General features: G+C 59.4%; 2 protein-coding genes across 5 annotated transcripts in view; both read right to left on the reverse strand.

Annotated features, from left to right (window-relative positions):
- Window positions 1–4104: 4104 nt before the first annotated feature.
- Window positions 4105–11759, reverse strand: RELT (RELT TNF receptor). Of its 4 annotated transcripts, none has more exons than XM_032678808.1 (11): window positions 11683–11759; window positions 9192–9249; window positions 8553–8639; window positions 8324–8478; window positions 8162–8247; window positions 7689–7922; window positions 7397–7477; window positions 7229–7310; window positions 6968–7141; window positions 6762–6882; window positions 4105–5249 (listed from the first exon to the last, which is right to left on the reverse strand). In XM_032678808.1, exons 2-11 carry the CDS (start codon window positions 9234–9236, stop codon window positions 5211–5213), a joined length of 1104 nt encoding a protein of 367 aa, XP_032534699.1. In that variant the 5' UTR covers window positions 9237–9249; window positions 11683–11759; the 3' UTR covers window positions 4105–5210. The 4 variants fall into 4 exon arrangements, with proteins under 4 accessions (XP_032534699.1, XP_032534698.1, XP_032534700.1 ...); XM_032678807.1 differs by having other exon boundaries at window positions 9192–9821; window positions 11683–11753; XM_032678809.1 differs by lacking the exon at window positions 11683–11759 and adding an exon at window positions 11466–11575.
- Window positions 11760–12721: 962 nt separating this feature from the next.
- Window positions 12722–27885, reverse strand: part of ARHGEF17 (Rho guanine nucleotide exchange factor 17) — a 32031-nt gene continuing 16867 nt past the window's right edge. Inside the window, exons 2-21 of the mRNA XM_032680349.1 lie at window positions 24375–24452; window positions 22025–22207; window positions 21540–21656; window positions 21149–21241; window positions 20592–20768; window positions 20335–20385; window positions 19774–19883; window positions 19577–19662; window positions 19354–19472; window positions 18755–18968; window positions 18576–18649; window positions 18295–18488; window positions 17977–18206; window positions 16993–17239; window positions 16825–16911; window positions 16668–16735; window positions 16201–16349; window positions 15947–16121; window positions 15047–15289; window positions 12722–14077 (exon numbers count right to left, since the gene is read on the reverse strand). Coding sequence (XP_032536240.1) covers window positions 13887–14077; window positions 15047–15289; window positions 15947–16121; window positions 16201–16349; window positions 16668–16735; window positions 16825–16911; window positions 16993–17239; window positions 17977–18206; window positions 18295–18488; window positions 18576–18649; window positions 18755–18968; window positions 19354–19472; window positions 19577–19662; window positions 19774–19883; window positions 20335–20385; window positions 20592–20768; window positions 21149–21241; window positions 21540–21656; window positions 22025–22207; window positions 24375–24452 — 2886 coding nt within the window. The 3' untranslated portion in view covers window positions 12722–13886. The remainder of the gene's footprint in view (window positions 14078–15046; window positions 15290–15946; window positions 16122–16200; window positions 16350–16667; window positions 16736–16824; window positions 16912–16992; window positions 17240–17976; window positions 18207–18294; window positions 18489–18575; window positions 18650–18754; window positions 18969–19353; window positions 19473–19576; window positions 19663–19773; window positions 19884–20334; window positions 20386–20591; window positions 20769–21148; window positions 21242–21539; window positions 21657–22024; window positions 22208–24374; window positions 24453–27885) is intronic.

Below are 27885 nucleotides of genomic sequence, written 5' to 3' on the forward strand. Positions count from 1 at the left end.
GCTCAGAATCTTCACTTTACCAGCTGAGTGGTGCAAAGATCCCCCCACTTCGTGTTCTTTTGGGTTCTCCTTCTGTTGTCGTCGTCGTTGCCCAAGCCTAGATTTGCAGCGTGGTTGATGTTCGGGGGACTGTGAAAAGCACAGCGCTGGTTTTTCTTTAGACAGGCAGGTTTGTTCCCATTTTTTTTTTTTTAGTCGGAGATGATCAATTATTCAATCTTCCGTCACGTATTCCGAGCAAAATTGGTGTCTTCCAGAATAGCTGTCGTGGTAGGTTCGAAATCTGCAGTGGAATTCTGAACTCATCCTTTCTTTTTGTAGGAGTAAGAGGATATAAATGTGGGTAGCGCTTTTGTCATAGGGAGGGCGAGGACTGGTCACTGGCGGGGGCCTTGGGCTGCTCTTCCAACTGGGAAAATGGATGGTGGCTGATGGGAAGGGACACGTGCGCTGGGAGCAGCTTGGGAAAATGAGGTGCTCCCCGTCAGCCACGTCCTGGGGCTGCGGGAGGGAGAAGGGGAGAGGTGGGGAAGGAGGCAAGGAGATGGCCCAGGGTTGGTCCGAAGAGCTTCTCCAGGTCTAAAGGTTGGTCTGAAGGGCTTCTTCAGATCCAAAGTTGGTCTGAAGAGCTCAGGATATGGTCTGAAGAGCTTTTCTAAATCCAAGGTTGGTCTGGAGAGCTCTGAGTTCAGGGGTTGGTCTGAAGAGCTTCTCTAGATCCAAGGTTGGCCTGAAGAGCTTCTCTGAGTACAGAGTTTGTTCTGAAGAGCTTCTCCAGGTCTAAGGCTGGTCTAAAAAGCTTCTCTAGATCCAGGAGTTGGTCTGAAGAGCTTCTACAGAGCATGGTGGTGTGGGAAAAGGGCGTCTGGTTGATGGAGACGAGTTTTCAAGGCAGGGTGAGGGGAAGGTGGGTGGCTTCACCCTCCACCCGTGTCACTGGCAGGGCTGAGACCAAACTTGAGGGTTGAGGTGCCCCCGCCCATTCCTTGGGCTCCGAGACTTCCAGGAGAAATGTCCATCCAAGCACAAACACCAGCACCATGGAGAAGGGCTGGAAGGGGTGGGAATTCTGGCTGCTCTGCCAGGGGAGATGTGGGAGGAGAGGAAGCAATAGCAATAAACACGTCGCCTTCCTCCCGGGAAGCAAAGGTGGGAGCAGGGAAGGGATCCCCAGGTGACGTGGGGCAGGGTGGGGGATGGTGGTCACACACAGGCTGTGGGCACCAGGGGGATTTGGGGGGGTTTGGCTCAGCCAGGGACACAAGGACATGAAGATGTCCCACCTTGGGGTGTCCCAGTAGAGCAATACGTTGTCTCGAGAGCAGCAGAGGGAGTTTGTGTTTGCAGACAACTTGTGGCCAGTTTATTTTTAAACCCTTCTCACTAAACCCAGCGTAGAAACGAGGCTTTGCTTATTCATTTCTCTTTTCCAAGGCGAACACTTGGTTGGGTTTTGGTTTTTCCCTCAACATGCCAAAAGTGTTCCCTGTTGGCAACTCTCCCGCCCCTTGGGCTTCTGAGGCTGTCAAATCCAGAGCCTTTGGAGAGGTCAGGTTTGGAGCTGGGGATGGGAATCCTTCAGGGCACTGCCTGCCTTGGGTTTCCGACCCATGTGTGGTGTTGAGTCAGTGTTGGGTACTCCGCTTTGGTCGTGCCTGGATCACGTCTCCTGATGGACCTGAGGGCTCTGGAGGCTCACCTGGACCCTCCATGGTGGTGTAGAGGTCAGGCTGGAGAGTTTTTTGGAAGAGAAGGTGACCTGTTCTTGTTGCTTTTGGTGGTGTCACCCATCTTGGCTTCTGCTGCCACTGGGAGGAGCTCCTGGAGCTCCTTGAGCATGGACCAGATGGGAAAGAAGAAGCTTAGGGATCCAGGAGGACTTTTCCAGCCACTGTTTGCTCTGTTGGGTTGAGTGTTGGCAGGAGCACCTCTGTGGGGGGTTATTTGGTTGGTTCTGCTGGTTTTTAATGGAAGTGCTGCTGGATTTTTAATGGAAATCCAGAGCAAAGCCCTGGTTGACCTCCCCAAGCTTGAGGGGAGAAAGTGGGGACACCCCTGTGGGCTGGAGAAAGTGCACCCTTGGGCTGCACTTCGGGAAGGAAAGGAGAAAGAGAAAAGGGTCCAACAAGCTTTGTGATCAGAGCCCAGGCTGTGCAGAGGACCCTTCCCAGCAGGCACCACCCTCCCACTATCCCAGACACCCTTCAGGACTTTAGGGACAACCCCTAAAATTTCGGCCCATGGCTGGGAAGGAGTTGTTGGGCTTTCTCCTGAAAGGAAAGAACACTAAAAGTGGGGAGGAAGCTCCAGGAGTTGAACATGGAGGGTCACCCAGTGTTCCCACTCAGGTGGGCAGTTGGGTTTGAACCCCTTTGAGTAGATCAAGAGCAGCTCCCATGCTCCTCACCTTGTTATTCCCAGGCAGAAATCCTGATTAACTCAGCCAAGTGTGGAGAGGGGAAATATTTGGCACCTCTTGGGCCAGAGGCTTCACTGAGGACCTTTGGTAGCCAGGGCTGAGTTAGACTTGGGCCACCATGTGGCTCCAGGGCCACCACATGGCTCTGGGGCCACCACGTGGCTCTGGGCCTCCACATGGCTCTGGGGCCACCACTTGGCTCTGGGGCCTCCACACAATGCCAGGTTCGGGAAGCTCCTTCCCGAGGTGGCTCTGTGGGGCTGTGCTGGTGGGGAGACCCTCCTGCCCTTCCCTTGATGCCAAGCCCTCTCCTTGGTCAAGTCATGGCTTGAGGGAAGGTCCTGGGGAGGTCACAGCCTCCCTTGGGTGGGGACAGTGCCGGGGGGCCACCAGCTTCCCAAATATTTCAGCTTTGCTGATGTTGATTATGGAAAAGGGTTTTCCATCACCCCGGGATTAGTGGGGAAGAGCAGGAGGGGTTAAACCATTCAGGGAAGTGTCTGAGATTAAAATTCCAGCTAAAGAGGAGGGAAAATAACTCCCAACTCGCTGTTCCCACCATTAACCCATCCCTGCCTTTATCTTGGCTTTAAAACACCAGCTCTAGTGTGAGATTTGGGGGGAAAAATAGGAATATTAGTCCTGGTGGTGACACCCCCCCCTTGGAGCCTGAACCCTTCATGCCTCCAAGTGGCTGAGCCCTCCAGGCAAGGATTTGCTCCTGGATTTTATGGATAATGAATAACCCAGTTTTTGCAGTTCCAGGATGGAATTGCCTTGAAGTGTTAAAATTTAAGGGGTTTGCTCTAATGGTGGATGTTTGGAGGATCAGGTTTTCCCACAGCCACGGGAATATGGCCCTTTCCAGAGCCCCCTCCCACCCTGTTTGCCATGCCCTGCGTTCCCCCAGGGAATTTGGGATGACGTGGTTCCCAGCTGGAGGGCGTGAAATCGGATCTTGCTTTTTTTATGGGGGTGGAAAACCCACATTTGGGGCTTTATTTTTGATAGGAAAATCCAACCAGCCAACAAGAGCAATAAGAGCCGCTGGATACCCATAAATCCAGGGGGTTTTTGGGGGAGTTTGGGCTTATTTTTTAATTGCCAGTATTTTCAGGCCCTCCAACTGTCGTTCCCAAAACGTGGTGACCCTCTGCCCATCTTCCCTTGGCTTTGCTAGGAGCTCCTGAGGCAGGAGCAGCTTTCAGATGTTCTCTGCCGTGTGCTGGCATTCCCATAGGGAAAAAAAAAAAAGAAATTAAACCCTTTTATGGAGCTTGGGAGGCTTGGAAAAGGCATTTTTGTGGCGTGTTGCACTCGTAGATTCTCCAGTAATTTGTGGGAATGTTGACAAAGCAGGAATAGGAAAATCTGTGGTTTAAGGGCAGCAATTCCCATTTGGAAACATTCGGTTGGGCTGTTTGTAGGGAATAATCTTGATGCAACAAGGCCACCTGCAGCCTCCCTGTGTCGTCCTGCAAGGGATGGAGCTGGGGAATTTTCCTAGGGGTTTGGGATAAGGGAAGGGATTTGTAGGGTCAGGATCCATCAGGAAGCATGGTGAGGGAGGCAGAATGAGGCCCTTCCATTCCCAGAGCACGGAGCAGACCCGCGTGGGCTCCTCCCCCTCTTTTTATGTCATTCATTTTGTAATTAATTTTAATTCACATTGACCTCTAGACCAGCTCGGTTTTAAATATTATTGGACCTTTTAAACAAAAATAAATACAAAAAAAAAATCCCCAAAAAAATACCAAAAGAAAAAGAATTTAAACCCAAGAATAACGACGTCTTCCGAGCCTCCAAGGTGTGAAGGGAACATGGCCTGGAGCTGCTGCCCTGGAGAGCCCCCTCCCCCCAAGCCTCAGTTTGTCCATCTGGAATTTGGGGTTGTTTTCCCGTTTGTTTTCTGTTCTGGTTTCGGTTCTGAAGATCAGGTTTCATGATCTCCCTGACAGATCCCAGCCAAGAGTTTGTAACTGTCCGATGTTTCCTGTCAGATGTAGAACATTCGAGAATGATGAAAATGTTTCCAAAAAAAAAAAAGTCAATAATAAAAAAAATAATAATAAAAAAAAAGAAATGAATAAATAAAAGAAGCCCAATGGGGTTTGGTGGTTGGGGTGGTTTTTTTTTTTGGCACAGGGAGGTGGTGGTGGGAGGGAATGGGATGGGCCATGAACCCATTGCTGGGGTGATGGTGGAGCTTGATGGTCTCCAGCTCAGCCTTGGGTGGGTTGTCCCAGTGATCCCAATGTGATCCTATAGAAACAGCTCCTGTGGGAAGTGAAGTGTGTGGCCTTCATGGGGAGCGTCCCCACCATGTTCTCCTAGGCCGGTGGAGACTTCGGATAGAGGGTGGATGGAGGCAGGAGACCAGCTTTGCCTGGAGCAATCCATGCCCAGTGGGGTTGTTGGCGAGGTGGGAGTTATCCCGTGATCCAGTGACTGTCGTTATCCTGGCAGCTGGTGATGGAGGGAAATCAGGAGCTCGTGGTGGTCCTGGAGGGGCTTCAGCTCAACAGACCCAGGAGGTGACCATGGATGTCATCCAGTGGCTCCCAAGGGAGCTGTGCCATGGCTCCCAGAGATCGTGTCCGTCAGGCTGCCACGCCGGACCTTGGCACGGGGAATCCTTCCCGCCACCTGGGCAGGACCTGGGATTTGCTATGCTGCCACTGGACACCTCGGTGGCAGGAGCAGAGGCCGAGCTGCACCTCCAGCTCCTCATGGCTCTGAGTGGGACTGGCTTCACATAACGCCCCATGTCCTCCAGGGGTCTTTGTGGGTGTCACTGTCCCCCCAAGGCCACCCCCGGGCCAGGAGGCACCTGTGGAGGACAAGGGATGGACCACGGGTGAGGGGGGCACACATACAGAGCTCCATGTGCACATGTGTGGGGCTGAACATGTGTGTTGGTGTGAACACACAGAATCCTAGGTTCACTGGGGTTGGAAAAGCCCTCTGGGATCACCAAGTCCACCCTGTGCCCGATGCCCACCTTGTCCCCCAGCCCCTAGCAAAGAGTGCCACGGCCAGGCCTTCCTGGGACACCTCCAGGGGTGGGGACTCCACCACCTGCCTTGGCAGTCCCTTCCAGTGCCTGACCACCCTTTCCTGGAAGAAATTCCTCCTGATGTCCCACCTGACCCTCCCCTGGCACAGCTGGAGGCTGTTTCCTCTCCTCCTGTCCCTTTTCCCTGCGAGCAGAGCCCGACCCCCCGGCTCCCCCCTCCTGTCAGGGAGTTGCAGAGCCAGAAGGTCCCCCCTGAGCCTCTTTTTCTCCAGGCTGAGCTCCCCCAGCTCCCTCAGCTGCTCCTGCTGCTCCAGCCCCTTCCCAGCTCCATTCCCTTCCCTGGACACACTCCAGCCCTTGTCTGAGGGTCCCAGAACTGCCCCCAGGGCTGGAGGTGCCCCAGCAGTGCCAGCACAGGGACAGGCAGTGCCCTGGCCCTGCTGCCGCACTGTGGGTCACACACATTGGGTACCACCCGGGCTCGTGTCCATCCACTGCCACCAGCACCCCCAGGGCCTTTCCCAGCTTCCCACCTGCTCTGTCCCAATCCTGGAGTGTTCCATGGGACTGTGTCCCACCCCCCTCCATGCCAGGCACACGTGGCCACCAGCACGGGCAGCAGGGAGGGAGAACAGGGCGGGAAGGGGGGGGAACGTGTTCAGGGACACGTGAGGCTGAGCAGCTGCCCATGAGTCACCAGCAGCCCCCTGGCCGTGCCACCCCGTGTCACCTCGTGTCACCCTGCAGTGTGGGACACCCCCTCGCTCCTGCCTTCGTGTCCCCAGAGCTGAGGCGGGTGTCTGTAGAGGTCCCTGCACATACAGAAGTGGCCATACCCCCCTGCACAACCTTCTGCCCCCATATAGGGCACGACCACACATGCAAATATATGCTAATGTGCTGTTGCATACCTGCTCTTAGGGGGGTACAGAGCACGAAGGGGGGACGGGGTGTATTAAGGGGGGGCAAGGGTGTATTAAGGGGGGCACGGGGGTGTATTTAAGTCCCTGGCTGCTGCAGGACACCCCAGGGGCCACCAGCAGTGTGTCCCCGCTGGGCATCAGCACCCACCCCACAGCCCCCCCCACACACACACCTGAAACACAGAGGGGTGAAAATAAAGAGGTGATCAATTTTTAAAGCGTTTTTTTAAAGCCTCCCAGCTACTGGAAGAGGCCTGGGGGTGATGGGGCTGCTCCAGCCTCCCCCCTCAGCAGATGCCCCAATGGGGCTTCACAGCATATGCACCCCTCTCCAGCCTCCAGAAGTCCCGGGTTTCCCCTCCAAGGGCTCCCCCCGATCCTCCCTCCACACCCCATCCCTCACCTCGGGGGGGCCGTCGGTGCTTTTCAGCCAAGGGGGTCTCATCCCGCTGCCGGGGAGGGGGCCCCGGAGGGGCTCAGCCCCCATCTCGCTCCTGAGCTCCGGGATCCGGGACACGCGGAACCTGCCGGGGGTGGAGGGAGCGTCACGTCAGCCTGTCCCACCCTGGGGAGGGGACACACCCCTGCTGGGGGGGGGTCTCTGCTCACCTGCCGATGGAGAGGATGGTCACCTCGCCGGGCTTGGGGACCTTGGTGGCCCCAGGGGGTGGCAGCACCTCCGGCCACTTCTGTGTGCAGCGGGCGCAGGGGGCCGGGCCCTGCACCGTGTGCGGGTGCTGCTGGTGGTGACAGGAGGGGGCAAACTGCGGCAGGAGGTGCAGCCTGGGGACAGGGGGGAGATGCCACCATCACCACGGGGTTGGTCTCACCACGGGGGGGTCCTCAGCGCGGCCCTGAGGGGGTTCTTACTTATGCAGGGGGGCCCAGCTCGGTGGCATCAGCTGCTGCCTGCGATGCTCCTTCAGCAGCTCCTCCAGCGCTGCCGCGTTTTCTGGGGGCGGGAGACACCGAGGAGGGGGGGTCACAGGCGTCTGGCCCATATCATCCCCTTTTCCCCCTCCAGGGACCCCCCCTGACCTTTCTTCTCAGTGATGAGCCGCACCAGCACCCCGATGGTGTCCTCGTTGGCGTCCTCCAGCTGGTAGATGGAGCTGGGACCTGCGGGCAGAATTTGGGGGGCGGGGACACGACTCGGTGATGGGGGATAAAGCACCCCAAAAAAGAGCAGGAGGAAACGAGCAGGAAGTCCTGGGACAACGAGGACCAGGAGCCGCTGGGATGGGCTGAGGTGAGGGGGGGGGGGGGGGCTGGATGTGGGGGGACTGGATGTGGGACCACCAGACGGTGGCACGGCACAGCCGGGGCTCACCCGTGCCGCCGGACTGGGGCTCCTTGCTGGCGGTGCAGTGGTACCCCTTCTTCTTCAGCAGGTTGCACACCAGGATTCCCAGCAATCCCATGGCACAGAAGACCGGGACGATGGTCAGCACGGCCGCCTGCGCCGCCGCCGCCTCCTCCTCTTCCTCCCCCCTCGGAGTCACCCGTGTCCCGTTGGTTCCCAGTGCCCGTCCCGGCGTTTCGGGGCTGCGGACCCGCCGCCGGCCTGAGGGGGAGGCACCGGATCAGCCTCCGGGAGCGGCTTTCCTGGGATTCAACTCCGTTTTCCCAGGAGCCCTGCTTCAGCTGGAGCCCAGGGAAGCAGAAGCCGTTCCCAGCTGCCGCATCCCGGCAGGACATCACTGCTCATCCCAAGGGGGGCACATCCTGCGGCGTCCTAGGGGCGAACACAAGCTCTGCCGTCCCCCCCGAACCCGGGGTGGCACCGGCAGCTCCAGCACCCACCTGGGCACCCCGGGGTGCTGCGGGGGGCAGCGGCGCAGGGCAGGCACCGGCCCCGGGGGTCCCTCTCCCCTTCGGGGCTGTAAAACCTGCGGGAGGGTACCAGGGTCAGGATCCGGCCGGGAGCGGGATCGGGGGTTCCCGGTGTCCCCTCCCCAGTCTCACCCCGGCAGGCAGGCTCCGCACCGGCTGTCACTTCCCACTGTCCCCGCGGCCACCAGGATCCTGTTCCCGGCCCGGCACCGGGTGTGAGAGGCACAGGGTGTGTCCCCCAGGGAGAAGGTGCCGGGGGGACAAGCTCGGCACGTCCCTCCTGGATCCTGCAGAGGGAGAGGGGGGTGAGCCGCGGCTGGATCACGATCCGTGTGGATGTGCCGCAGGGGCCACGGCTTACCTCGCTGGGCTCCTCCCCGGGAGGGCATCCCGGGGTCCTGTGCTCCCGGGAATTCCAGCTCTCGGCCCCCACGAGTCTGCTCAGCACCTGTGGGAGAATCGAAGAGCTCAGCGCCGGCTGGTCCAGCTCTGCTGCTGCTCCAAGGCCTGTGCCAGTGGGAATGTGGCTCCAGGGGAGGAGGAGGGGTGATGGGGTGGAGATGAACCCATTACAGGCCACGTGGTAGAGGCAAAACTGTCCCCTGGACCATGGCAGATGCAAACTCTTCACTGGTGACACGATGGGGGCAAACCATCATCAATGATATGATGGTCACAAACCCATCCCAAATGCCAACCCATCACATGATGGATGCAAATGTGGCCCCAGAGATGCCACATTCCTTATCAGCCCCTGCCCTGGAAGAAGATTTGATGAAGGAGAGAAAAGGAGGGAGAAGAATGTGAGGGGGGAAAAAACCCCCTCAATCCAAACTGAGCATCTCCCCAAGTGCTGCAAGTTTCCAGGTGGGAAGTGTTTGGGGATGCCCTGCTGTGGCTGTGGGGTGGTGTTTGAGCAACAGAGGTGCCAAAGGCAGAGAAGCACAAGGATGGGATGGGAATGGATGGGCTAGGAATGGATGGACCAGGCCATACTCACCCCCAGGATGGTGAAGAGCCACCAGCGCATCCCGCTCCTCTTCATCACCAGGGGACACCTGCCCAAGGGGGACCACGGTAGGGGGGTCATCATCCAGGGAAAATCCCAGTGGAGAACCAATTTGGGGACCCTATTTCCCCCCCACTAGGATGTTCTAAGGCATCTGCCTAAATATCCCTGCACCACCCCCCAAAAAAGCTTTATTGGAGGATTTATGGGATGCCTGGCATCATCAGATCCCAACTCCATCCCAAACTGGAGAGGAACCAACCCCTGCAATGGAGTCACACCACCCATCACCCATGCAAGGAGCAGATGACACTAAATAAAGTTAAAGGAAGGTTTTCCCTGCTCCAGAGGAAATCCTTGTGCACCTGCCACAAGGAAATGAAGTCACTAAAAAGGAAATAAATATATATTTAAACACAAACTGGAGTGGAACAAAAGGTGTTTCCCACAAGAAAATATAAAATTAAAATCTATGATGAGAGCACAGGGAATGGGGGGAAGGAAGGAAAACCACAACCAACAACCCAAACCCGGATCCAGGCTCCGCATGGAAATCCTGCTGCCCGCATGGAAACTCCCCCGGTCGTCACGGTCCCGTAGGAGCCTCGGTACAGCCTCTGCCTGACGAGTTTGTACTAATTAGTGGCCTGAGATGCAGCTCATTAAACATGAGAGGAGGTACTGGGGGGGGCTGAGCCAGGTATTTATGGGATGTGGGTTGGGACAACCCAGAATGAGCATTCTCTGTGCTCCAGTTCCTCCACCCATCAGATGCCAGCATGGAGCCAACCAGCCCACCTCTGGAATCCCCAAGGCATTTGGGATGTGCCCCTCAAGCACAGAGGGAGGAAAGCTGCGAGCCAGCACTAGTAAAACTCGAGTTTAAGCCTAATGTGAAGCATTTTAATCCTCTGGGGCTGTGGGATTCAAGCACCTCGGGAACGATGCCACAGGCTGGCACATCCCAGGCTGCCGGAGCATCCCAGCTCCCCAGAGAATTCCAGATGCCCACAAGGGGATTTAAACATCACCAGGAAGAGGGCTGGCCCCAGGTAAAGCAGATCTGAGGCCAGGTTTAATCCAGGGATTAAGGACATCCCTTAGGTGACCAATAGGGATGCAGGAGGCACAAAGATCAAAGGGTGCCAGTTCCTGGTTGGTACTGGAGCTTTGCCGAGTCGCGGCCACCCCAGGGTTCATCACCCGGTTTTGGGGGCCCCCAGGGGCCATCCCAGGAGGGGATGTGGGATGCAGGATCATGGGATGCCCGGCTGCCCTGGCACGGCAGAGAGAAGCCCTGAAACTCCTGAAACCAACAAAATTTGTCCCTCTAAAATCCATGGGAAACAAAAAAATAATGCCATCAGGGCCAGACCTACTTTTTGGGGACCTCCAGCACCCCCACACCCCAGCTGGCTGGTGCATCGATGCAAGAGCAGCAAGAAAGGTGACTTGGTTTTGGAACCCTCCCCCAAAATCCCTCTGGGTCACAGAAGCCTTTTATTCCCATTCCTGCTTTAATAGAGCCAGTAATTCAAGGCTGCCCACTGGGATTCCTGGGTTTCCCTCCCTGTGCGGCAACAGGGTTTCAGCCGATGGCTCCTGCAGATAAACGGAGCTAGAAAGGAACAACTGTTCGGGAAAACTTCGGGGAGCAGCTCTTGGAGGCAGCGCGGGACAAGGAGGGGATTGTCCGGCAGATGGAGCGAAACTCGGCGCTGTCGCCTCCCCCGGGGCCCCCTCGGGGCGGTGGGAACAGCGGAACCGCCACAAATATCCAGCATTAAAATCCACTGATCCCAGAGGCAGCGCTGGGATCCCGCCAAACCCGGGCAGCGGCACGTTCCATCCCAATTTTGGGGTGCAGTCCCTCATCACAGCCCAGTTTTGGGGGGCAGCCCCTCATTCCAGCCCAATTTTGGGGGGCAGCCTCTCATCCCAGCGCAGTTTCAGGGGGCAGCCCCTCACCGCAGCATCCCGGCTCCCGCAGCGCTTTTTGGCTGCAAGCCCTGGGATTTTCCAGCTCCCGGCAGCAAAAAAGACCCGCCACGATTCCCAATCCCTATCCCTCTTCCCAGGCAGCCGCTGCTGAGTTTTCCTTAACCTACTTTTCCCCCTCTCCACCCTTTATTTTAACCTACTTCGGCGCTGCCGCAGCCGGAGCCTCCCGGCCCCGCCGGGGGGTCCCCACCGCCCCCACTCCAAGCTCCTCCCATGCCCTGCTTAGCGACAAACCCAAGGCAACACCCCCCCACTCTTTTTTACCGCAAATCGGGGGGTCCGGCACCCCAAAAACCAGCACCCCCCGCTCCGTCGCACAACGCAGAGCTGCAGCAACCGCATTCCCAGATCGCTCCAAGGGGGAATTAACCCTGTTAAGGCGAAGGACCTCGAGCCTCCCGGCTCAGAGCGAGCCCCCTCAGGCAGAGGGGGGAGGGGGGAGGGGGGAGGGGGGGGTCCCTGGGCCGGGGGTGCCCCTTACCTGCCCCGCCGCGGAGCCCCCCGGGCTCCCCCCGGGGCCACCCCGTTGCTCGCGCCTCCTCCTTATGAATGAACCGAGGGCGCGCTAATTACCACTGGTCACGCCCCTTTCCGTGACGTCACGAGAGATATCCCCGCCCCTTTGCCGTTCGCCACGCCCCCTATCCCAGCGCCGCGGCAGCGCCGCCTCCTGGGAACTGCAGGAGTTTGGGAATATTGGGCTTTATCCCGCCCTCCTTGGGGTTTTGAGGGGAAAAGGCGAGGATTCGGATCGGGGGGATTTTTGCCTTCCCCGAAGGGATTTTAAAAAACAAAAATAAGGATTTTTTTCCCCGTCCCCTTATGGGGTTTGGGGACGCCCAGGTTCATCCCCGTGGTTGTCACCTCTCCCATGGGGATGACAGAGTGCCCTGCTCTGGGAGCACTGGGCTCGCCTGGATCTTGGGGTGAAAGCAGGAGAATTGGGGGAAAAAGCAAGGAAATCGGCGGGGGGAAAAGCAGGGAAATCGGGGGGGGAAGCAGGGAAATCGGGGGGGGGGGAAGCAGGGAAATCGGGAGGGGGGAAAAAGCAGGGAAACTGGGGAGAAAAAGCAATCCATGGGTGCTGCACCCAGCTTTCCTACAGCACATGGAATCTTGGCCTTGCCCTCTTCCCTGAGGAACAGTTTTTCCACACTGGGGACACCTGGTCGCAGTTGGGCCTGGTGATCCCTCCATCTCCCAGTGCTCCCCAGGACCTGTTTGTCCAGCCAGGGAGTAGGACACATCCCAGTGCTCTGTGGCACAAGGGAGGGATCCCCCCCCGACATCCCCCTTGGGGTTATCCAGGATGGAACAGCTGCACCCCACCAGTGGGAAGAGTTTCTTCATCCCATGTGGCACCAGTGGGTGGCATTCCCAGTGACGCCAGCGGGTGGGGGGAGCTCCTCACCCTGTTCCTGTCACCCCACCCCGAGGGAAAGACGAGACCACGCTGGGTTCACTCTGACACGGGTGACCTTTAATGACAAAGAGCCTCCACGTGACTGAAATCCCGTCCCAACCTTCCCAAAATATCCTTATCATCCCAATTTATAGCACACCCACACCCCCACCCTCCTGATGGCTCCATGTGGGATGGCAGCATTCCGGTCACTCACTCACCCGCTTCATCCCTGCCACCGCCATTGTCACCTCTCCCATGGGGACAACAGGTTGTCCCGGTCTGGGAGCACCGGTCTCACCTGGATTCTAAGGTGAAAGCAGGAAAACGGGGAGGAAAAAAGGCCAAATGGGGGAGGGTTGGTCCAGAAAGTCTCATTTTTAGGGTCCCCACACCCAGTTTAGGGCCACCCTTGGTGGGGAATGTGAAGATGCTTGTCCTCATCTAGGAGATGCAGCAGTGCCTTCATCCCACTGCCCAGGCTGCGAAATCCCATTGAGAATCACAGAGAACGGGGGGGAGGAACCCCCAATTTCCTTTTCCCTTCCCCTCCATCAGCTCCCCCCCTCCACCAACACCCAAGATCCAGCTCCACCAGTGGGGTCCAGCTCTCCAGGAAGTTTGAATCCCTCAGCTCCGGAGCAGAGGGACCAACAGCGATGTCAGGATGCATCAAGCCCTCCCCCAGACCGCCCCAAATAAATAAGGATGTTTCTATATATATAATATATATATATTTAAAACAAACAAACAAACAAACAGAGCTATCTGGGTGCTGGCGATGGAGCAGGCGGGGGAGCGAGAGGCCCGGGCCGGGGGGGACACAGCGCCCAGATTGTCCCTGGGGTGGTCCCGTGGCATGGCCGGGGGTCCCGGGGGCCGGGGGAGGGGGGTGACAGTGCCAGGCCCCCCCTCCCCGTGAAGCAGGCACACACAAAACCGGAGAGCAGGCATGTTCTGGGCACATCCTCCAGCCGGGCCCCGGGGACGTTCCGTGATCCCAAGGACACGTCCCGTCCCACCCCCACCCCGAATGTCCTGGATGCCCCCCAAGCGGTGAGTGTCCCCCCCCCACCCCGAGTCCAGTGCAGTGGCCGGGGGGACGGCGGGGGGAGCGGGGCTCGTCCCCCCCAACCCCGAGCACACAGAGAGCAGCCGGGTTGGAGATGAGAGGTGCCGGGGCGGGGGGGCGCTGGGGACAGGGGCCAGGACCCCCCTCTCTGCACGCAGGGGGGGCAGCGCTCCCCTTCCTGGGCGGGGTGGCCCGGGGGGGCCGTGGCCGTTCACGCTCTCCACAGGAGGAGGTGGTTGGTGCTGTCGTCCCGCCCCACGGTCTCGCTGCTGTTGGTCAGGCGGAAATCCTCGTAGCCGTCCCCGCCGCTGATCACCAACATCTTGGGCTTGGCCAGGCCCAGGGCGGGGCCGCGGGGCCGGGCCGGGTCTCGTTTCTCTGCCTCGCTCGGCTTCTCGGCCCCTGCCAAGTGCAGAACCCCCGGGTTCTGTCAGGTGTCCCCACGCGGCTCCCCCAGTCCCCAGCAGCGTCATGGCAGTAGCAGCTCGGCAGCTGCATCCCAGCAGCATCCCAATATCATCCCAGCAGCATCCCAGCAGCATCCTGGCAGCTGCATCCCAGCAGCATCCCAACATCATCCCGGCAGCTGCATCCCAGCAGCATCCCAGCAACAACATCCTAACATCACCCCAGCAGCAGCATCCCAACCTCATCCCAGCAACAGCGTCCCAGCAGCATCTCACCAATGTCATTCCACTGTCATTCCACCAGCATCATCCCAGCATCATCCCACCAACATCATCCCAGAGTCATCATCCCAGCAACATCATCCCAGAGTCATCATCCCAGCAACATCATCCCAGAGTTATCATCCCAACATCACTCCACCAACATCCTCCCAGAGTCATCATCCCAGCAGCATCATCCCTCCAACAACTAGATGACCTTCAAGGTCCCCTTCCAACCCAAACCATTCTACTATTCCATGATTCCAGCTTCCTCCCTCCAGCATGCCAGCAGCATCCTCCCACCTGCACTTTCCCAGGCACCACATCTTGGCCCCCAAAAACTCCTCACACCTGCACACCTCCCACCCCAAATTAGCTCCCCCAGCCCATTTTTGCCTCCCCCTTCAAAATCACTCTCTGACATCCCATCTCCTTCTCCCCATCCCATCCCAGCTTCAAAGCTAGGATGGGTGACACAGTTTTCCCATGGCTTTTCCCCAAGGGAATTTAGGTCTCCCGGGAAATTTGAGGTCACTTGCACTGGCGGGGGGAAGTTTAGCATCCAATTCCCACTCCCAATTTTTCCCCCTGGATTTTTAACAAGGCAGTGATGGAACGGGGACTCTGATAACAACATTGCAAGGCTCCTCTTGGTTATCCACCAGTGGAACAGCCCTGGGAAATGTGTCACCAGGCCACCTACCCGTGTCCCGGGGCAATGGAAAGAGGACGTCGAAGCCGTCGGGCAGCTCGATGGCCGTGAGGAAGCGGACGTGGCCCGTGTGGCCCTGGGAGAGCCCCACGAGCGTGGGGGCGGCCTTGGGGGACACGGAGAGGGTGAGCACCACGCCGGCGCTCGTCCCGATCCACAGCAGGTCCTTGCACACCAGGAGCGCCGTGATCCGCAGGCAGGCGGCCTTGTGCTGCCGGATAATGGCATCCGAGCCTGCGGAGCATCCCGGAAATCAGCATCTCATCCCGCCCGGCACGGGGTGTGAACCCCACCACCGCCATTCCCAGGGGGATCTGTGGCACATGGGATGTGGGGAGGGACCCCACAACTCCCCTGGGTGGTGTAAAGCACCCCGGGGTGCTGTCAGATTGGGCTGATAGGACAAGGGGGAATGGCTTCCCACTGGCAGAGGGCAGGGTTAGATGGGATATTGGGAAAGAATTCTCAGCTGTGAGGGTGGGGAGGCCCTGGTACTGGTTGCCCAGAGAAGCTGTGGCTGCTTCTCTGGCTCCCATTTCTGAAAGTATCCAAAGGTTGGATGGTGCTTGGAGCAACCCAGGGTAATGGAAAGTGTCCCTGCCCATGGCAGGGGGTGGAACTGGACAAGCTTCATGGTCCCTTCCAACCCAAACCACTCTGAAAATCCGTGATTCCATGACCATGGGATTACTGCCCTGTTTCAGCGTGGGATTATCCATTCACCAGTGGGGCTTCTGATGGAAGGTGTCCCTACCCATGGCAACGGGGCGGAACTGGATGACCTTCACGGTCCCTTCCAACACAAACCATTCTGGAATTCCACGATCCTCTGCCTGTGGGATTCACTGCCCCATCCCAATCTGGGGTTACCCGTCTGCCAGAGGGACTCACCTGCGAGCATCTTGTGCACGGGGGGGGTGATGTCGGCCTCTGCCAGCTGCTCGTAGCTGGTGCTGTGGTACAGCCGGACCTGGGCGCTGCCCTGGAGCGCCACCCACACGCCGGTGCCAGCGCTCACCATGCAGGTGACGCCACGCCCGCCGTCCTGGCCCACCTGGAGCGTGTGCTGCGGGGGGACAGCGACAGCGCCATGACGCCGCTGGTGCCCTCGTGGCCCCCGCCACCCCCGGCACCACCCGCGGTACCTCCTGTGCCAGCGTGGCAGGGTTGAGGACGATGACGCGGTTCTGGCAGCCGCACCACAGCTTCCCCGCCACCGCCACCATCCTGGTGATGGGGCTCCCCGGAGAGCCCAGCGACAGGGATTTGGAGTTCTGGGGGTCCCAGAAGCGGCCTGTGAGGGCGGGGGACAGGGGGGTGGGTGGTTAAAGAGTCCCCAGGGGAAGTCCAGCTCGATGCATGTGGGCATGCAGTGGCTGGAGATCTCTGTCTCCAGGTCCTCCCTTATAGGCGACATAAAGCGATGTCCCCAGGGAATGCCAACGGCAAGCAGGGAGGAGGAGGACAATGTACACCTCCAGTTTTGGTACCTCCAGTCCCTGAGCACCCCTCCCCAGGGGGCTGCCCAAGCCACCCACCCACCCACCAGCCACCACTTTAGGGCTGCATTTATGCCCAGCAGTGTCTTTTGACGTTCCCAATCCAGCCTCACCTGCCTCCCGCTGGTACGCAACGAGCTCCCCGTTGGCCAACGACACAAACACCTGGTTATCCAGGTACCTGCGGAGAGAAAACACCTGCTCAGCCATCCCAAACCACCCCACCACGGCCACCCACGGGAGCTGAAAACCCCCCTTTTCCCCACTCACAAGATGCACATGACGGCGGCGGAGTGTTGCATCTTCATGCTGTTCTTCCTGTTCCGGATGTTGTCCGAGGACTGGTACACATGGATGCTGCAGGAAAGCAAAGCCCAGGGCTCACCAGGGGTTGGGGGCCACCCAACCCATGCATCCCCCTCTATCCCGGGGCCATACCATCCATCCTCGGTGCCCAGCCACATGGAGCTCTGGTGGGCTTCGGGGTCCAGGCTGAGCAGGTCCTCGAGGCTGCCGCGAGTGAAGGAGCCGCGGCTGGAGCGGCGCAGGGCCCGCCCATCCGTGGGGCTCTCCCCGTGCCGGGCCTGCCCGTAGGTGCCAGTGATGGGCATGAAACCAGGCTCCTGCTCCTCCTCCGAGCTCGTTGTCTCCACTGCTGCCTCCTTGCAGCTTGGGATCTCTTCGTCTGTGGAGGAGCAGCGGGAGGAGGGAATGGGTCAGACCAGGAGCACCCCACACCCTCCGAAGTCACGGGGAAGAGATCACAGGTCCCCTCGTGATATCGAGCCCAGGGAAGGACATAGTAGTGCTGAGCCCCAAAACTCAACAGGTTTTACCCAAAGCCACCCATCCCAGGATCACATCTCTTTTCCCAGGATTTCCTTGGCTCAAAAGCCTCCACCTGCAGATTTCCCCAAGGAACGCAAGGCAGAGAGGCCAAAATCATGGAGCTGCCCATAATTCTGGGGCAAGAAAGTAGATGTTTCACTAAGCAGGGGGTGAGGAGGACATAGGGATGTCACGCCCCCAAACACACCAGGTTTTACCCAAAGACACCCATTTCGGGACCACACTGTCGGGCTGATACCCCCGACATCTCTTTTCCCAGGATTTCCTTGGCTCAAAAGCCTCCACCTGCAGATTTCCCAGGGGAACGCAAGGCATAGAGGCCCATAATTTTGGGGCGAGAAAGCAGGTGTTTCACTAAGCAGGGGGTGAGGAGGCTACAGTGATGCTGAGCCCCAAAACCCAGCAGGTTTTACCCAAAGCCACCCATCCCAGGACCACATCTCTTTTCCCGGGATTTCCTTGGCTCAAAAGCCTCCCCCTGCAGTTTTCCCCGAGGAACGCAAGGCAGAGAGGCCCATAACTTTGGGGCGAGAAAGCAGCTTTTGCGCTGCGCAGGGGCTGGGGAGGACTTACTGCCGAAGCTGGAGGAGATGGTGGAGTGGCTGGCCTGGCTCTGCAGCGTCCCGGAGGGACTGGGCGAGGACTCGTCGTCCGTGTCGTCGCTGTCGAAGGGCACCAGCTCCCTGTTGCCGCCGTCCACCGGCTCCGAGAGCTCCAGCGACGAGCCCGAGATGGAGATGTGCAGGCAGGGCTGCGGCGCCGCGTCCTCGGAGGAGGGGCTGCCCAGGGGCTCCGAGCGCTCCCTGCGCGACCGGGGGAGGGGGGACAGGCAGCTCCAGCACCGCCCCCGCGCCCCCGGCCCCGCGGCCCCGCCGGCTATGTCCTGCCTACCTGCAGGCCCTCTGGAGGCCGGGCACGGAGGCGATGCAGAGGATCCTGGCGGAGCACACGGCAATGCAGGCCTCCACCGTGGGCTCCTTGCGGATGCTGAGCAGGCACACCTGCCCCACGTAGCCGTCGCTGTTGCAAACCCACACCTCGTGGGAGCTCTCCGGGCTGCCGTGGCTGGGGGAGGCGCAGGAAAACTGCGAGGGAGCGGGAGATGAGACCTCCAGAACGAGCCACCTCGTCCCAGCACCCGCGGCTCCCGCGGGGACCCAGGCTCTGAGTACCTGCATCCCGCTCCGCGTCTTCATGATGGGGATGGCTTTGAGGAACTCTGGGTCCAGGCAGTTTTTGCTGGAAGCTGGGGAAAACCAAGTTGTGGGCTGAGGAAGCGGTGGAGGAAAGGGGGGCTACCGAGTGATACCAAGCCCACACCCACGGCCTCCTCCCCTGTGCCCGGTGTTACCCAGCTTTTTCTTGGCGTCCTCGAAGGCCTGTTCGAAGCTGAGCCGGGCGTCGGGGTTGGGGAACTCAAAGATGAAGGACTCAGTGCCATCGGCCTTGGTGGTGCTGAGCTCCACCTTGTTGGGGGGGAAGGCCATGCTGAAGGACAGGGATTGCTTCTCCGACAGCTCCCGGTGGATGGCGGCCATCAGGTCCTTGATCACGTCATCCAGGCTCTGGGGACAGGGACAAAGCTTCAGCTCCCAGGGATGGGCCACCACCACCCTGTCCATCCCCTGCCACAATTCAGAGGCTGCCCTCTAAGGGCACAGATGCCACCAGTCCTTCCCCAGGCTGTCCTTTTCACCAAGGGCATCCCAGTTGGTCCCCTGGGGAAGGGGACGGCACCAGGAACACCATGTGATGCTGACCCTGGACATCCCCTGCCATTCCTCGGAAGCTGCCCCAACCCCATAGTGGCTTTGGGGCCGTTGGCATCTGGGTCCTTTGAGGACACTCATGGCCACCGGCTCTTCCACAGGTTCTCCCTCTGGCTGAGGACACCCTGGGTGGTCCCACCGGGAATGTGTCCAACCAGGGGGCAGCACCAAGTGCCCATACCTGGTGGGGGAAGCTGAGGGTCTCTGACAGCTTGCTGACTTGCCCCAGTGTGCTGAGGTCTTCATCCAGGCGGCTGATGCTTTTCTGGATGCTCTCCCTGTTGGTGGCTTGCGAGGCACCTGTGTGGGGACACGTGCATGGCATCAACCCCTCCTCCCTCCCCGTCATCCAGGGGTGAGTGACGGGTTTTGGGGTGGGATGGGACACTGCAGCAGTGCCACACCTTTGACAATGTCCACGTCCTCCAGGGGCAGCTTCCAGAGCAGTTTGTACTTGCTGGCGGTGTCGATCACGCTGGCTGCCGTGTACCTGTGGGGTTGGGTGGGATGGCTGAGCTGCACTCACTCCTCCAGCACCCTAAAGCCAGGTCAGCTGTGGGGGTACGATCCCAGGGGTGCCCCCAAGCCTGGTGGTACTCACAGGCTCATGGAGCTGCGGCGGAGGGAGCCTGACTTGCGCTTCAATGTGGTACACACCAGCAGGTCCGAGAAGAGGAAGAAGGAGCGGTCCTTCTTCCCACCCACCGCCTTCTGTGGGGTTGTGGGAGACACCAAGGGGTCAGTGTCCACACCCCCCTCTGCTGCCAGCACTGGGAGAGGTCCCTGCCTCAGTTTCCCCACACTGGGACACGGGGAGACTGCAGGGTGGGAGTGGTCCCACACCACCATCACATGGGACCAGCTGTGTCCTTGGGATGGGGAAAGGGGACCAGGTGCAACGGGATCCAGGGCCATAGAAACACCAGGCATGGTCTCCACCTTCAGCCTCCCTATTGACCAGGTCTGCTGGGGGCTCTCCCTGCCTCCTGCCTGCTCCAAAATCCATCTTATCTTCCCCCGTACTTAGGGAATTTATAGTGTCACCATTGATCTGTCATTCATTCATTCATCTATCTATCCACCCCACGACCCCCAATCCCAGCATCCAGTGTGCGGTCCCACAGCCCTTGTGGTGAGGGAGGACCCCCCACCCCTCTCTTACCACTTCCACGACCATCTCCTGGCGCAGGAACCTGCGAAGCGGAGCCTGGAGCTGTGAGGACAAAGGAGGCTCGTGGGTGGGGAGCCTTGGGGGCTTCACCCCTGCATCCCCCACTCCCCAAACTCCAGGAGCCCACCAAGGCCACGATAGGGAAGGCAGGACATGGAAGAGAAATGTGGCCCAGAAGGAGCAGAAATGGTGGCATTTTGGGGAGAAGGGAAGCCCGACCCCATCTAAGCCCCCTCCCCGCCACATACATCCTCCATCCCTTCTATGTGGGACTCGATCTCCTGCACAATCCGGGCATTCCTCTCCACCTCCTCCGCGCTCTTCATGCCCTTGTTGATCCTCTCGGCCACCTGCTTGATGTTGCGCTGGGCGTCGATGAGGAAGGGGTGGTCGGGGTGGTCCTCTGGCGTGTGCTTCAGCAGGTCCTGTGTGGGGACACGGCCACGCTGTCACCCTGGGCGAGTGTCACCGACACCCCCCACCCCCCCGCGCTGCTCCGGCTGCTGGGAGTGCAAACTGGCCCCAAGGAATGAAGCTTTGGGCTTTGACCGCCACCAGACTGGTGTCTGTCACCTCTAAAGAGCCCACCAGCTCCATCACCACCTCGCACGGACACCCAAAATTCATCCCTGGAAGTGTCCGAGGCCAGGCTGGATGGGGCTTGGAGCAACCTGGCCTAGTGGAAAGTGTTCCTGCCTGTGGAATAAGATGAGCTTTGATGTCCCTTCAACCCAAAGCACGCTGGGATTCCATGGAAGCACATCCCCAGCAGCCCCAGTGCAGTCACTCCCCTGCCTGCACCCACCTTGACCAGCAGCTCGTATCGCGGGATCCTCTGCACCGGCTTGATCATCAGGTCGGACAGGGCCTGCTTCTCTTTGTTCTCCCTCATGCTTTGCTGCAAAATACCCATGAGGGGCACAGATGGGTGGGACACAGCAGGGACTCAACATCCCACCAGCCCAGGACCTGCAGCAGCACCCGCTTTGCCTCCTGGCGACTCCTCTGCACACCATCTGGAGTGACTCTGGTTTGTCCCAACCCATCCTCTTCGCAACAAAACCAAGGAGGTGAGGGGAAAAATCCCAGTTTGACCACAGCTTACCTGTTTATTCCCATTAACTCCCATCCTGCCCCACCAGCAGCCTGGCTCTGGATGTTGGGCAGCACCTATGGAGAGAGGAACCAGGACCCACCTCCAGGAACTTCATGAATGCTGGCCGGGCTTCCTTGGCGATCCTGACGGCATCCTTGGCGTTGAGGAAGTTATCGATGTAGGCAGAGTAGATGTTCACCAGCACGTCCTTGGAGAACTGGGAAGGGGAAAAAGGGGGATAGATCCCGCAGGGACATGCCGGGAGAGCCTGGAGGAAGCTGCCCCAAGGGTTAATCCTGGCTCTGGGCTGGCGCAGGGAGGGCTCTCCCGCTGTCCGCCCACCCCGATTTTTCAGCCCTGACGTTTCTGCTCCTGAGGCAGAGACACGGAGCTGCAGATCCAGCTGGGAGCTGCTGATCCAGCCAGGAGCTGCAGCTCCCTGGCGTTACGCTAAGCAGACAACAGGCCTGGAGATTGTCTCCTGTGCTCCATCCCAGGCCCGTCCTTTAACCACTCCCCAGCCTCCTGCTCCGAACGCTCTCCATGGGGCCATGCCCAGGAGGAATCCACCCCACCAGGACCCACCGACTGCACCAGGAGGTCGCCCACTTTCTGCTTCTCATGCCAGTTCTGCACACAGTCGTGGATCTGCTCCAGGAACTGCTCGTGGTGCTCCAGCAGCTCAGGGATCTGGTCGAAGATCTCATCCACCAGTGAGGGGTCACAGAGCAGGGAGTTCTCCGGCTGCTTCAGCGGCTTCATGTAACCCTGAAGGGGAGCAAACACATCGGGGGCCCTGCAGGTTTCTCCTCCCACCCCACCCAGTGTGGATTTTTCAGCCCCTGTAAATATGGGGATGGATGGCAACCTTCCCCCAGCGACTGTTGGGCTGCAGCACCCACCAGAAAGGTTCAGACAGTGCCCGGTGCCAGCAGGGTTTGCACCCCAGGCTCCCTGCAACCCATCCCACCCCATGGATCCCCATGGCAGTGTGGGGAGGGGGACAGGTCTGCACAGGGAAGCCCCACAGTGCAGCAGCTGTTGTGCCATGGCCTCGAGAGGCTCCAAATCTTTGCTGTCACGAGCCTTGGTCACCTCCATCTGCTGCAGAGCCTGACCCAGCTGGGGAGTCATGGCAGCACTGGGATCGAAATGCCAATGTGTTCCTGGTGGGATTTAAGGTGTTTGGGACCAGGAGGGGCTGGAGCCAGCAGGGTGGATCCACTGGATCATGCCCTGGACCACCACACAATGGCCAACGAGCCAGCAAGGAAAGGAGATCCTCAGCAAGGCTAGGTGGGTGGTTCTGCTCTGAAACCCCTCTCCTCCCTCCATGGGGCAGAGCCTCTGGAATGGGAGAGATGGATTTGCAAGGAACCCAGCAGGATGTGGAAGGTCTCCTCAAACCTTGCCACCTCCTCAGCCTGACCAGTGCTGGTGTCCTTCAGGATGCTGGGAGGACCATGGAGCTGAGCAGCGAGGACAGGACCCTTCTCAAGCAGCCTCAGCATGTCCATCCAAGCTGGTGAAGGAGGAGTCACTCCCCAAGGATCAGATTCCTTAAGCTAATGTTGGATATCTCATGGAGACCCAAGACAGAAGGGCCAAATCCTTCCTCAGGTTCTTAACCCCCCTTGCCTGCCCTACTGTGGCCAACACCTCCAGCAGGAGCTGGGATGGGCTGTGCCATGCATTCCATGGGGGAAGAAGGGCATGGAGTCAGCCCCCACCTCAGCACACAGGGACAGCAGGCAGGGCTTGTCCGTGCACCACCTGGCTTGGCTGGAAGATGATCCTCAATCCAGGAGCACCCATCCAGGCCCTTGTCCCTGGTAGCCACCATGCAATGTGCCACAAGCCATGTCAAGGATCCAAGCTCAGACAGGGAGCTGGGGACATCTGGAGCCCTGTGACCCCTCCCAGAAAGCCAGGACCCCCTGGTTGCACCATGTCAGGACGGGATCCATGGGCAGGACCTCAGGCATTGACACCCTGTGGCTCCGGGGACTGCAGAGTCCCAGTACAGCTGTCCCCTCCAACCAGCCTCATGTTCCACCTCAGAGGGTGGCACAGAGCATGGGACAGACTCTGTCCACGCCAAGGCCAGCAGGGACACCAGCCAACCCCAAACCCTGCACAGCTCCCCCCAAAATAAACCCCTGAGCCAGGGGCCTCTCGTCTTTCCAAGCAGCAGTCTCAGGGGGTCCTTCCCTCCTGCAGCATATCTGGGCCCACCATTGCAAGGGATTTATGGGAAAAATGTTGGGATGGTGTGCCCCATTCCGCCATGGACAGATGTCCTACAGGCACTGCCTTGTCTGGAGCAGAGTAGAGCTCTGACTTTTTGGTGTTCCCACCCTCAGGGATGTGGTCGGACAGCCCACACCTCTGCCAGGTCACTTGTCTCCAGGGCGTTGACCATCATTAACCTGCTGAAACACCTTCATTAACATCTCAAACATGGGGTGGACCCTCAGGCCAGGCTGCTCCAGGGGCTTGGAACCAGCTCAGCCTGTGGGAAACCCTTGGCCCATGTCTGCAGGTGATGACACGGAGCAGGAAATGGGGACATATGGGAATGGGGGACTAAGGGGTCCCCCACCATGGGAGTGCCACCAGCAACAGGAGATGGGGGGAAACACGAGGGAGAGCTTTTGGGGGGCAAGCAGAGGAAGAGACCTGGGGACATGAGATCTGCCAGGTGACAACGTGGGCTTGATTTGGGGGATAGAGGGAACTCCCACACCCCATTCTCGGCACAGCTCCCACTTTTGGCCCTGCTGTCCCCACTTCCCAACCCACCCCTGTGCCACAGCGGTGCTGGTGGAGCACCCACAGCCAGGGGTCCAACTTGGGGCCCCTGAGTGCCACCAAGCCATGGTTTGGGGTGTCCCACCCTGGGGGTGCCGTGGTTTGGGGTGTCCCACCCTGTTACCTGCATCAAGGTGCGCAGGGACTCCACGTAGGACTGCTCTGTGTCCAGCAGTGTCATGATGACGTGTTTCCTCATGTCCTGCCCGGGGGGAAAGACAGACAGACGGGTTTTGGGGTGACACGGCGGAGGGCAGGGATGTACCAGGTATCAGTGCCAGCACCGGGGCTCGGCGGGGAGGCTGAACTCCGGCGGAGCCCGGCTGGATCCAGCTCCACTCCGCTCCCTCTCCAGCCCGATGGAGGAATCTGGGAGGATTAGGAAGTACATGACACGGAGCGCACAGACGCCTGGTTTCCTCCAGGCCGCGTCAGGAGCCCGCCCTGGAGCTCACAGCCCTACATGGGTCGGTCCCGGAGCCCTCCGTCTCTCCAGGGCTCCGCTCGGAGCCGACCTGCAGGAATTCGCCTCCCGCCCGGCACCCCGGGCACCCTGGGGCTGGGCCGGGGCCCCACAGCACAGAGGTTCAGGGGGTGGTGGGGGGCACGGGGAGGTGGTGTGTGGGATGGTCCTCCAGCCTTGGGAAGCGGATAGGTAGGGGTCTTCTCAGTTGTGGGACACCCCTGCAGCTCAGCCTGGGGGTGCAAAGCTCCGGAGCCCAGGGTGGGAGACACCCCAAAAGGTTTGGGTGTGAGATGCTCCAAAGGCTCTGAGTGCAGTGACACCCCAAAAGACATGGGTGAGATGCTCCACAAGCTCTGAGTGCAGTGATACCCCAGAAGTTTTGGGTGTGGAAGTACTACATTGGTGCTGGGTGCAGTGATACCCAAAAAGCTTTGGGTGCAGAGATGATCCAGAGGTGCAGAGATACCCCAAAAGTTCTGTGTTTGGATACACTCTGGAGATTCTGAGTGCAGAGAAACCCCAAAAGTTTTGACTGCAGAGAAGGTCCAAGGGATCTGGGAGTTGAGACATCCCAAATGTTTGGGTGCAGAGAAAGTCCAAGAGATCTGGGTGCTGAGACACCCCAAAAGTTTTGCATGCTCCAAGAGACATTGAGTGCAGAGATATCCCAAAAGATTTCGGTGCAGAGACACTCCGAGTGCCCTGGGTGCACAGACACCCCACAAGTTTTGCATGTGTAGAATCTCCAGAGAGCCTGGATGTTGAGAGACCCCAAATCTTTTGGGTGCAGGGACCCTTGAGCTGTGAAGCTGCTCTGAAGCCACGGGAGGAAGATTTATCCCAACCATCCTCACCGTGGATGGAGGCCCCAACTCCTTGGCACTGCCCAGGGAGTGCTGAGGAGAGATCCAGGTCCTGCTCGTGGCTCAAGGACAGAGCTGGGCCTGTTTCCCCACCAAGCTGACAATGGTTTGCCAGCCAATCACAGAGGGAACTGCTATCCCAAATATGATGGTAACAGGTCCAAGGCCTCCCTGGGAATGTGTCTCCCCAAACCATGGGACTGCAGCTGAGATCTGCCCACTGCATCCCAGCCTGAAGGTCCATCAGCACTTCCACTCCTGGGTTAATCTGCTGTAATCATGGACTGAAGGGCCCCACCAGAGGGGGGGGGGTTAGGGGGACACAGCACCTGCCCTCCTGGCTCTGCCTCAGTTTCCCCAACAACACCCCCTGTAATTCCCAGCCTCTGGCTTTTCCCAGAGCCATCCCAGCTCAGGATTGAGGCAGACTCAGGTCCATGAGCCAAACAGGCTCAGCACCACATGTGGCGGTTTGCAGCAGAGAGAAGAAGCAGGATGAGGCCCAACTGTTGGCATGGGGATTTTTCCACCGTTGCAGCACCAGCATTATCCCAGCAGGAGGGGGGCGAAGTTCCCGCTGGGATGAGCAGAAGCTTGAGGGGTAATGCACCACCCCAGCAGAGCGGAGCTGGCAGGATTTGCCCCACTGCACCCCATCCCCTGTGGGGCCGCCGACGCCTCACCCTCCATCTGCTCTCCCTGGGGACGCCCCCGCTGCGTCCCACCCTCGTCCTGCCTCCCCCGGGATGCTCCTCAGCCCCGGGATCAGCCCCCGCTGGGCATTGCCCACCAGCAGCACTCAGGGGGCGGTGGCAGTGGTGCCTCCATCCCCCCCCATCCTTTCCGGGTGGGATCATCCCCCTCTCCCACCATCTGAAGGCAGCTCGTTGGGGATGGGGACAGAGGGGATGAGGATGGAAGGGATGAGGATGGAAGGGATGAGGATGGAAGGGATGAGGATGGAGGGGATGGGGATGGAGGGGATGGGGATGGAGGGGATGGGGATGGAGGGGATGGGGATGGAGGCACCGTTGCCACGGCAATGGCAGCGCAGACCCCACAGGTGCCGCGTTCCGCCGGGTGCACACGTGGCCCAACATGACGCACCCGCACCCAATCCCCCCCATCCCACTCTTCCCTGCCCATCCCCCCTCTCCCATCACCTCGGAGCCCCCGCGGGGGGCGCAGCCCTTGTCCGGCGGCTCCTCGGCCGCGCCGCTCATCCCGCCGGAGGCGAAGGCAGCGTCCACGCCGTCGCCGATGTCTCGCATGTCCTCCAGCGCGATGGTGAACTGCGCCAGAGTCCTCACCATCTGCAGCATGCGGGTCCCGGGGGTCGCTCCGGCCCACGCGGCCCAGGGAATGCACAGAAACGATCCCTGTTCCTCCCTATCTCTCCCCCCCAGGTGTCTGCTCGGAGCGATGCGGCGCGCAGGGAAAAGGGGAGAGAGAGGAGCTATTTATATCGACGGGAATATATAAAGATATGGATGTAGAAAAGCCCTCCTGCAGAGGGAGGGGGGGTGTGCGCCTGCGTCCGTGGCGGCTCCGGGTTCCCGGCCCCGGGAATTACCGAGGCACGGGCAGGAGGGAGCGAGCGGGAGAGGGAGGCAGAGCCGTGCCCACACAGACACGCGCGGATGCGGGCAGGGCCGGATCCTGCCGGGGATGCTCCTGGCAAAGCTGTGCCCAAGCAGCATGCTGGGGTGGAGGGGAGAGATAATGCTTCCTTGGGAAGGGGGGATGCACGGATGGTGCTGGGATGGGGGGCTCAGCATCCCTGGGGTCTCCATCAATATCCCCCTCCCCGACCTTACTGGCATGGGGGCTCAGCATCCTTGGGGTCTCCATCCCCATCAATATCCCTCTCCCCGGCCTTACTGGCATGGGGGCTCAGCATCCTTGGGATCTCCATTCCCATCAGTATCTCCCTCCCTGGCCTTTCCAGCACCCCAAAGCTGGGATGGAGCATCCTTAGGATTTCCATCCCCCTCACTATCCCTCTCCCTGGCCTTGCAGAACCCCAAAACTGGGATAGGGGGCTCGGCATCCCTGGGGTCTCCATCCCCACCAATATCCCGCTCCCTGACCTTATTGAGATGGTGTGATCAGCATCCTTGGAATCTCCAGCCCACCAATATCCCCCTCCCTGGCCTTGCAGAACCCCAAAACTGGGATGGGGGTCTCAGAGAAGGGTTTCCCCCCCAGGTTTTCCATCTGACATTGGAAATGCAACCCTATTTGGCCTCCTGAAGAAGGATGGGAACTCTCCCACCTTATTTTCTGTTTTAATTAGGATTAGGCTG

The sequence above is a fragment of the Chiroxiphia lanceolata genome, chromosome 2 (genome assembly GCF_009829145.1).
Source record: "Chiroxiphia lanceolata isolate bChiLan1 chromosome 2, bChiLan1.pri, whole genome shotgun sequence".
Taxonomy (NCBI): Eukaryota; Metazoa; Chordata; class Aves; order Passeriformes; family Pipridae; genus Chiroxiphia; species Chiroxiphia lanceolata.